At 41.0% G+C, this 10,928-nt stretch overlaps 1 protein-coding gene across 1 annotated transcript in view; it reads right to left on the bottom strand.

Moving 5' to 3' along the window:
* Positions 1-10,146, bottom strand: part of tmem132e (transmembrane protein 132E) — a 544,945-nt gene extending 534,799 nt beyond the window's left edge. The window contains exon 1 of the mRNA XM_050034264.1: positions 8,865-10,146. Within this exon, the coding sequence (XP_049890221.1) occupies positions 8,865-8,925 (61 nt within the window). The 5' untranslated portion in view covers positions 8,926-10,146. The remainder of the gene's footprint in view (positions 1-8,864) is intronic.
* Between the last annotated feature and the right edge of the window lie 782 nt (positions 10,147-10,928).

The following is a 10,928-nucleotide window of genomic DNA, read 5'->3' as shown; positions in this document are numbered from 1 at the left end:
TGGATTTATAGCATGATGGGATGACAGCACAATGATGTGTGTGGTATCACTGGAAAGCTCTGGTCCTGCGCTTTCATGTGATATGCGTGGCATTTCTGTGCGAGCCTGCGTTCGCGAGTAATCCATCCAAGAGTAATGTGTGTGCAAAGCTGTATGAAAGCTCTGTTATTCATCATTTTATTGTAACTTTATAAATTTTTTTGCTGTGAAAACATTGGATTACCGACAAGTGTTTGGCCTTGTCAGAAAGCAGTGAAACGTAAAACAGTTCCGCTGTTTCACGTGATATGTGTGGTGTCAGAAACTTCAAAATGATTAGCTCTTTCATGCTTGTATCTTTATTGGTAACAGCACACACATAAATTGGGTGGGTTCATAAAAATAACCTGATGCTCTACACTAAAATAACATCAGTCGTTACACAAGTACTAACATTCAGTTGCCGGGGCAGACTTGACAGGAGAGGGCAGACAGACAGGGCGGGGAAGCAAAAAAACAAAACCGTGGAGGGGAGTACCAAGGCCGCAGTGGGTACGAAATCCCTGCCCTGGTGTGCAACCACATCAGCATCTGCTCATCTAGGGGTAAAAGTTGCAGCACTCCTTTAAAACAGTTGATAGGATAAGACGACGGGTCTGAATTCACATTAAGTGTCCCTGCACAGGGAGGGTGGCACAGCTCTATTAGCGCTGATATCACTTCTACAGACCTTCTGTGAGGTTATTCAATCTTTTGCCGCAAAGCCCCCAGCCCTTTGTCCAACAAGGGAGGTCTTGCCCCCCTCGTGGACATGTGTCACCTGCCATATGTGGACAAAATGTGCGACTACCATTTCCTCTGTTCAAATTTGTATTCCTCTTAGAGGAACTAAAGGGGCCACCTTCAGAGTAACCTTTTCTTCATTCAGAAATCTCATTCTCTTTCAGGGTGTCAGGGTAGACAACTTATTAAGCGTGAGATATATTGCTATTTCATGAAAGGGCTGCAAGAATTAGAGGAAAAGGATTATAGTGTTGTAGGACCACAGAAAGAAAGGAGTTTAACACAGGGGGTGCCGTCACGTATAGGTGATAAAACCTGATAAAGGTGTTAAGTAAAGCCCAGCTGACGACAGAGCTAACATCCGTCCCAGAGGGTGGCCGAGATGTGGCAATACCTCTCGAGGGATGATATACTATTGTGCATCTCATCTATTTTACAGGTGTTTACCCAAACGTGGAATCTAGCTGGTAAAAATGTTCCCAAGCCTGACTCACAACACCTTAGGCAGCAGAGAAAGCTATTTCAAATCAAAGGCACTGTGGCGTCTGTGCGTGAGGTGCTGTGCATGGGAACTGATTTCATACCAAACACATGTGATCGCCTAATGTAGAAGACAGATTGCCTCCCCGCTGAGCATGGTAACGGAGCTTCATGATTCTGGAGGAGAGCTGGAGGACATCCATGAAATCATGAAAAGTGCTTGTATCCCCTTCTTTTCTTCAAATTCTCTGCTGTTATGAACACATTCTGTGTAGATGACATGGGTACATTTCTCTGAAATGACTTGGTGCAGGGAAAAGATATGTTTTTTAAAGTCACAATGCCAAAAATAAAAGTTTGGGCATTTTGAAAATATAAAGTTATGTGACAAAAAGTATCTTCAATACTCTTAATCTGTATGTGCATCACACATTGTCATCACCTGCCACTTCAAATGAATAGTTCGTTCATGCAGTGTAATTATTCTGTACAACGTCATCGCATTCCAAAACTGCACACTAAGCCAAGCAGGTGGTGGACTATTTCAGACAGAGATTACTTTCTGTCATTTCCAAAGATACACAAAATGAAGAGCAAAAGATCACACTACTTAACTGCAAGAAGCAGATGGGCTGCATGTATGTATTCAGAAGCTGTTTAAATATAACCCATGCCAGGAAGAGTTGTCTGAGACACACACAGCTTAACTATCCTAGATCAAGTGTTTTGGAGGAGCGGTGCTCGGAGCCTTGAAAAAGTCGGGGAAGGTTTATTTCTCCCAAGGTCTTCACAGACATGAAATAAATGGCAAACCACTATCTGCCACTCAGGATTCAAGTCCATCCATGAACCAAGGAACCTATAATGCATGTTTTATTTACTGTACTTAATCTTCCCTCGAAAGAAATGGGGCTGTTTAAGTTGACTGAAAACCAAGTGGGGGTATATTCAACGAGGTAAATTGATTTCTATGAAGGCGTTCACCTCGGGCAAAAAAAAAAAAAAAAAAAACATGCAAGCTTTTAGGATTCAAATGCTTCAAGATTCCAACATTAAGGTCTACCAATAAAAAGGGGTAATGCATTGTGAACAAGTAGTGTGCTCCTTTAAGTAAGAACTACCAACGCACCCTGAAGCTCCTTGAGAGAGGTCTTGCATATCACAATACATCTAAAGGAAACTGGGGGCTTCACGAAAGGTTCCTTTCACCGCTCATGAAGGACAACATCCTTAGAATTCACTCCACAACGGCCAAGCATAAGCAAAATGACCGCTCCCGGCATCGAAGGGACTCAAGCATAGCTGGGCCTCTAAACACTGGGATTCCGAACACATTTTTGTTGTTTGTTTGTTTGTTTGTTTGTTTGTTTGCTTGTTTGTTTATTATTATTAGTAGTATTATTACGAATTATTTTGATCAGACAAATACATGAATGACATGATACATCTTCTGTTTTTTTTAGAAATTAAGTCTGCAGTCAGAACCAAAATTCAAATCTACCCAAACAACCAACACAAAACACAAAACATCAAGAACAGGGCTGGATAGGTCCGGATTTTCAAAATAAAAGCCCCCAGATGGTAACAGAAGATGAATAAGGGCTCTTGGATAAGACTGGATTTTCAAAATACAGGCCCCCAGATAATAACTTTAATTTACCAGGGAGTGCAAACAAAGCTAGGTTTTTAAAATAAAAGTCCATAGATGCTAACAGAAGATTAACAAGGGCTCTTGGATAAGACTGGATTTTCAAAATACAGGCCCCCAGATAATAACTTTACTTTACCAGGGGGCACAAACAAAGCTACATTTTCAAAATAAAAGCCCAAAGATAGTGTCATGATCACATTTAAAGCTTTTTCAAATGTCCAATAGTTGCAGTGAATTGAAAAATTCGTTGAATCTTCAATCTGGTACACTTGGTGATTCAACTACTCTCAATACTTTTGTCTACATACAAAAAGTAACTATACTTTTCCCTCACATTTTTCGATCTGCGACTACTTCCTCATACTTTAAGCTACAGAAAGCACTTAAATATCAAAAATGTTACACTCTTTAAGTACATTCATGTTTCTATTCGACTTTTTTTTTACTTTTTATGCTTTTAAAAAAGTACAAAGTATTTCTTCTTTCAGTCTTTTAGATCATTAATATCAACCTTTCCACATTTGACGGTATTACAGTTAAGCTTCCAGCTTTTCTTTTAGCAATGTGTCTCAGCTCTCAGCTTCTTTAGTTGATGCAGTTCAGCTTCCAACTCTGCCAGTTTTACAATTCATTTTCCAGGTTTTTCAGCAGTGCAATGCATTTGAGCTTTAAGATTTCTGTATTTTCAGCAATGCTTTGCAATTTCAGCTGTCAGCATTCACACGCATTTTTGGCAAGAAATGCATCTTTCTGGCTAAATATCTTCCCTTCCAGGCCCTCCATACATAACCTGTTCATAGCTTGCCATAGAATGCTCCAGGTATGGCATTTTTCTGTAGGCCATCTCATTGACTTTGGAATTTCTGCAGAAAATAAGTTCATTGGCAACCATTTATAATACTGACACAATTTGTTCAGCAAGACAATCTTCACAAACAACCATCAAACTAGTAAAATACTTAAGTTAGGCTCTAAACGAACTACACCACAGTCACAGGACCATTCTCTGTAGTATCATTTAGCCACTTGTTAGCAACCGCCTTTTTTAAAACACATAAAAGCTTCAAAATTCACAAGTGGGGTATTTATAGATGTATTTTTTGTTGTAGAACAAAATGTGAAAGTCTCTTAAGCTTGTGTTAACAACAGACGTCATTTTAGGCATCTAACCAAAAACCCATTAATCTCATTTGTGTGCTTAGTACCTCTATCCATTCTTTTAAAGTGGATAAGGGGTGTTTTTTTGTTATCCTGCTCCCTGATATCATAACAAAATGCCACCATTATTTCTGTCGTTTTGTCATTTCAACATCAAACACAGTTTTTTAATACAATTTAAGAAATTCAGCTTTGGCTTATTCCAACAATTCCATACAGAAAATCAATTAAAACAGTGTGACAGGCCCACCTGGAAGATCTGTGAGTATAATTACAGAACAAGGCCGCCAGTGAAACAAGGACCTGTCTTTCCAGTAACAGCTTCTTTTTCTTATTGTTTCCAGTAGGTGGTTGCCCTGCTGTTCAGAAAGCACAGATTGGTTTTAGCCTTAAGCCCATCTGTCACTGAAAATTAAAAAAGAAATCAACTTGCAAAAGGGTGCCATGCTGCAAACAGGGTTTTTACCATTTTCCAACGCCGACAGCTAATGCCACAAAAAGCTTTTCCCTTAAGCATCAACTGGGAGCTACGAGCTAAATAAAAAAACCATATGCTTCATGGATGTGAACACAAACAAAAGTGGCAGGTGTACCAACGACAATGCGACATCCTGACATCACCGAGATATAAAACAAAAGCCGAATAACTAAATAGCGACACTGACTCATTTGCAGTCAAAAGGTGTTGATGCATATGGACAGGCAGCGAGGTTTCTATCGAGTACGCAACAGTGTTTTCCATACAAATGGGAGGGGAAAAAAGGAAACCTCTTCAAACACAGCGACGGAGCAAAGGCTTCGTTTTTCACCACATGTAAATCAATTACGCTAGAACATGAGAGGTGGTGTGTCACACTGCTGCTTTGTCTGCTCTCTGTCCGGTGTCTACTCTCAGAGATAGGCTGGTGCTGGGAAGGCTGCCAACTACATACAAACCATGACTGGGCAAACACTGCTCCACAGGCCATGTTATGCAGCTGATTGCAGACACAGCTCCAAGCAATCAGTGGCACTCAATCACTACTTCCATGTAACACTGTTAGTTATATCTATTTAATCCATTTATCCAGGTAAACCACAATATATCCTCTCGACATGTCAGTTCCAAGCTTTCCCCTGGGAAATTATTTAGCCAAGGTGGTAAACCATCCAGGTCTCATGATCACTTTATAAAGAAGATAATAACCTATTAAGTATATGACATTTACTGTGTGAAATACTGCCTCGACTCAGTTTGCCTGAAGGTTAATGTTTTCAGAGCTGAAACAATCGTTCAATGAATTTATTAGTCCATGGGCAGAACATTCATCAGCAACTATTTTATTAACCGGTTGATCGTTTTTAAGTCATTTTTCAAGCTTCTCAAATGTGAGAATAACTCGCTTTTCTATCGGCTTAAATTCTAGTAAACTGAACATATTTGGCAGGGTAGCAAACCTCAATACTTTTTAAGCACCAACCAAAATGTGTCTGTAGCACTGAAGCCGCATCCACACTAAGATGCTTTCATTTTAAAACGGCATTTTAAATGAGATGGTGCTAAGTACAACCAGAAATTTATTTTCTTGGACCAACAATAACGTGGTAGAACTGTTACTAAAAGTAAAACACGAGTATAAGGCAGTCATGTTGGTTAAAAAAAAAAAAAACAGATTGGGATTCATCGCAGAGCAAATACAGTGACATATCAGAGCGGTAACAAAAGCATCATCCAGAGCTGGAGAAATTTGAAGCAACAGGAAAGGAGAACTACAACGTAGACCTAGCTAGAATTTTTACTTGACATGTTGTGACTAAGACCCTATTAGGAAGCGAACATGAGTGTCTGCGTCATTGTTTTAAAAAAGCTCAGTTTTTACCTATCCAGACTAAAATACAACCAAAGTTTTCAAACTAAAACAGGTCAGCAGTGTTTTCAAAGGTCTCTGTTTAGGGGTTCAAAAATGCTAGAATAGTGTGGACATGAAGCATGAACTTGTGAATGTTGCCTGAGTATAGAAAATATTCCTGTACCGAAAGGTGGCATCAAATGTGTGCTCAGATTCCTAGCCTTGTTAAATAATATGGCTGCCCCTGTTTGAGAATTTTCTTAGGGCCATTGGTCGACTAGTCGCTGGCATGTTTACAATATTAATTTAATTATATATTTAGGGCGGGGCCACACAATGGTTTGAGTTGAAGGTGTGAGAAAGAATAGTATCAGTAACATTGTTAACACTGTGCTACATTACAGAGAAATACAAAAGCGTACTAATGAACCTTCATTAATATAGGCCTATATTTTATCTACAAGTGCACGTCACACACTGAGCGAGCCGCCTGTTAATGACGCTGTGGGCTAATGGGCATGTAGCTACTTCCATGTTTCAGATGATACGTCATGTTTGTAGTCGACCAATGAAGATGAGTTTACATATCACCTTGGGTTCGTCCTTCACCTTCTCAAAATGATCCCACACTTTGGATTTCCTGCCCGACATGTTATTAACTAGCCTGTGGAATAACCGCAGGTACCAGCCCTGGAAATTAACCTGACTCCTGTCTGACTGCTGAGCGTGGACACTTCCTGTGTCTGTCCTTTCAAATTAAATTCCCACATGGTCCACTCATATAGGTTTGATTTGATTTGTTTTTTGTTTGTTTTTCTGCGAGTAAGCGACCAATGAAATCTTGCCAACTAATGACCTTTCTGGTCGACTAATGTTTGATCGACTATTAGAGGGCAGCCCTATTAAATAATAAAATGCTTTGCTATTTTTTACTGATTATATTTAGACAGCATTTACAAGTTTGGCTTCTTCAGTTAAACTATCGGAACCCAACCCCATTGTTGTATCAGCACTACAATCAGAATGTCAAACAAAACGTAACTCTACATTCAATCTAAATGCTGATGTCTTACTAATTTAACTGCGAGAAAACACCAACCTATGATAGAAACTCGGCTTTAAACGCTCTTATCAGCAAACATGCCTATCTGAAGTGTCCTTGAGCAAAAACCTTAATCCCTATCAGCTCCAGGAACGCTGCTCTGCACCTGACCTCTGACCTTAACGTGAAAGAGAACGGTCCAAATAAGCCAGAGTTGCCCTTGAGGCATCAATGAAGTGTCGTGTTTGAGCTGAGATAGCAGCTACAGCTCCGTCTTAGCGTATGTGGCAAGTGACCCATCACAGTGGCATCTTGATAACAAATCCCTGAGAGGTTTTTATTTCTTCAACCCTGCAGAAAACTAAATCGTTCGCTTAATGGCTTGTTTACAACGTTACGTGTGAGCCAATATGTATGAAAATATAAATGTGAGCTGAGAAGAATGAAGAAGAATAGATTCATTACAGCACTGTATTCTCCCCAGAGCAGTCTTAAAGTCCATGATATTGCTTTTTCACACCTGGGGATTTGTCTGCTTAGCTGTTCATCCAGCAAGTCGACTGCATTTCTCTTGAGGTATTCTTGCAACTTCTTTACTTAGCATACAAGTGTGACAATGAGAGAGTGGTTTAAACCTCATAGGGTGAGTACAGCAAGGCCCTCTGTGTGTGTGTGTGTGTGTGTGTGTGTGTGTGTATCTCTGTGTGTGGGACTTGAGGTCTCTGAGGCCAAGAGCCTCTGAAACCATCCTCCCGAGGCAGCCGGCCATGCGCCAAATCTGTTACTGCAATTACTTTTGACAGCAGCGCCTTCATTGTCCAGGAAGGTGGGCATCCCTGCGCTAAGCAACGCTGACCACGGGCGCTAGCAGGATTTGTGTAGGCAGAGTATTGCAGCACACTCGCTTCGCAGCCTTGGTGAAGCCATCAAGGAGAGTATATTCTTTAGTGCACACGTAGGCGTTTCTTTTGTGTGGTAATGAAACTGAGGCAAGTCTTAGTGAAAATGAGTAGGAGAGGGAAATATATTGTGTGAAATGCCTGAGAGCATGCGAGGGGATGGTGATGCAGTAAACACGGGAAGGATTGCACTCTGGCACCGTGCAGCTTTACTTGGGAGCTGGATTCATTCCTACTAAAGTCCCTCGCAATGTCGGCTTCCTGCCGGAAAACAGTGCTGCTGCATCAATAAAGAAAGAAGTCTGATATTAAAGGAGGATTAGTGTTTTTCGGAGTTCATCTTCATCACCGGGACATGTCAGGAAATCATCCTCGGGATGTTTGATTTGGATTTTCGTACACTTTGCTGTGCAGACGTCAGTCTATGTAGGACAGACTGTGTAAGAGCCCTCCCACGACGACAGAAACGACTTTGCACACAGACAAGGAGAAATCAAAAGGAGATGCTAGACAGTTGTGTAACATGCTGTGGGTCTGTACGAGTGAGCGTACTATGAGTTTCAGCTCAGGTCTCACCTTTCCCTGCACATATTATGTGCGTCTTTGCTTGGTATTTATGTCTGCTCTGGTTAAATATTTTAATCTCACACAGTGTGATTACCTGTTTTTAAGTTATAATGTGTCTGTGATTTTTAATACTGAACTTACAGTAACCCTACTGGATAAACATACCAAAAGTACCATAACATTCCTGCAGGGGGGTTGCACTTTTTTCCTGAGACATCTGTAGATGCTTCTCTAAAATGTGTAACAGGATTAGCTCTGTGACTCTGTGTGTGTGTGTGTGTGTGTGTGTGTGTGTGTGTGCATATTCAAAATTCAAAAATGACCAATCAGGGCAGCAGCTACCTCTGCAGTTGCATGTTGCAGAAATTTGGCACCATCACTTTTCTATGCAACACAATTATGAGCCTGAAAGCCTACTGGATGGGGGGGGGGGGGGGGGCGGCAGGGTGGGTGGAGGGGGGGGGGTGTTCACTCACCATATGAAAGCGCCGCCACACAGATGAGGAGAGTCCATCTGCAATCCCGTACACCTGACATGGTAGAAATCCCAGCAGGCGGATGTTAAATCCCAGTTGTTCCAGTAGCCGATGGTGGGGTAAATAACCCTCTCTGCAGGTGTTAGCCTCCACACGATGCTGTTGCAGTTCTTCCGATGCTCCTAAGTTGGATAATGCGCAATAGATTTATACATATATGTGGACCTGCACGAGTGTTTGTGCGTGATGTCTGTCGAGGTCTTCAAAAACGTGAATGTCCAGCTACAGTCTTTACAGTGTCTTTGCCAGCAGCGAACCGAAGGCACGGCCGAACCGCGTCTTCTCCAAGCAAAAGGTTTTTCTGTTCCACATGGGAAGAAGAAAGTTACAAGTATCCGGCTCCAAATTCGACAACTGGGGGGGAAAGAGAGAAACCCGGTGCTCCCGAAACGGATCCAAGTCCTTGCGCGAAGCCCGATAAATGTCCCCAAAAATCATAAATCAATGGGCATCAGTTGAGAGATGACGCGCGCGCTGGCTTGAAACACAGGAATCCTGCCTGCTCACCCCCCAAAAAGGGCTCGACTAGAGTACATAAGAAGCGGGAGAGAAAGAGCGGAAGGGTTTATCTGTGTGATGATTAGTCATGCTTTAATTAAGGATTCAAAAATGAAAAATTCCCTTGCGCAAAAATCGTGGAAAACGGGGATGGAGAGGAGGGTAAAAAAAAGGCATCCGACGGTTCCGCACCGCTCTGGTTGAGCCCTGGTTCAGCTCTGGTTCAGCTGTCACTGACTTCTCCTGTTTCATTTAAAATCCACAGCCGACAGAAGAAGCTGGAGACACATTGTGAGCCGGGAAACGGTGGAAACGGCTCCCAGAAACAAGCCACAAAGCTCGGGTTCACCGAGGTTTCCAGTAGTTTACCTACCGCAGCGTGTTGCGACAGTTTGGGAACCACCGTGCGAACATTAAGAAGAGCAGAAATAGCCAGAAAGAAGAAATAAAAAGTCCTGCTACTTTCTTATTCCGCGTTACTTTGTGGTGTTAACAGACAGAGAGACGGAGTGGAGCATCGTCGGTGCCGCTTACCGGGAGTCTGAAACACAGCCAAGTCCGACGAACTCTCTGGTTTGGTGTTTTAATCCGAATAATCCGACCTGACCGTAGCTGTCGGTGGCGTTTCCGCCGGAGACCGAGCTCATGTAGCCGCTGTCTCCTCCACAGATGTGTCGGTCCGGTTCTCAACTCTGCTCCAAACTAAACGTGTTCTGTTCACCTTAAAATGTCCAGACCCGCAGCTCGCGCTCGTTAAGGTAGCGACCGTTAAAGCGCACTTCCGGTGGAGATTTTCAAAATAAAATTGAAGACTCAGGAAGTCGGATTATTTTTTATTTTGGGTAATCTAAAGCAAAATAAAAATCATTTAAGTAGCTACCTGAAAATTAATTTAAAAATAAACTTCATTATTATTGTAATTATTATTTTAATTATTATTTATAATAATGATTATGTATTAAAATTTTGTTTTGAATGAATTAAAATTTAATTTAAAAATATATATATATAATATGAATAAAAATAATAAAACATATATTATATAATACAATATAATGTAATAAAATAATATAATATAATTAAAAATATATAATAGTTTAATATAATATTAAAACCAGACTACAGCATGAGTTTAGCCAGACATTTAAGAGATAATACTAACATTACATTCAACATGGATCCTGAACAATCCCTAAATTATGTTCACTAACAGCATCCACATTATAAGGACTCACTCATATTTCAAAATTACATTCAAGAAATTTTGAAACACATTTATTTTAGGCTCAAGCTGAAATTCCATAAGCTTTTTCTGTCTCCAGACTTCCGAAAATGACTTGTCCAAATATCAGGCTCATATCCTACATTTTAATGCTCAACCTTACATGCTTTTATTTTCAAAGGCACGACGGCTGACATCCGGTTTTGTCCACATTTGACGTGGTGAACTTGACTTGGCTCAAACCGGGCATCACAGACAAAAATTAATCACGTGAGTGGCTTACC

The sequence above is a fragment of the Epinephelus moara genome, chromosome 3 (assembly GCF_006386435.1).
Source record: "Epinephelus moara isolate mb chromosome 3, YSFRI_EMoa_1.0, whole genome shotgun sequence".
Classification (NCBI taxonomy): domain Eukaryota; kingdom Metazoa; phylum Chordata; class Actinopteri; order Perciformes; family Serranidae; genus Epinephelus; species Epinephelus moara.
The sequence above is the reverse complement of the archived record's forward strand: the minus strand, read 5'-3'. Positions and strand labels throughout refer to the sequence as shown.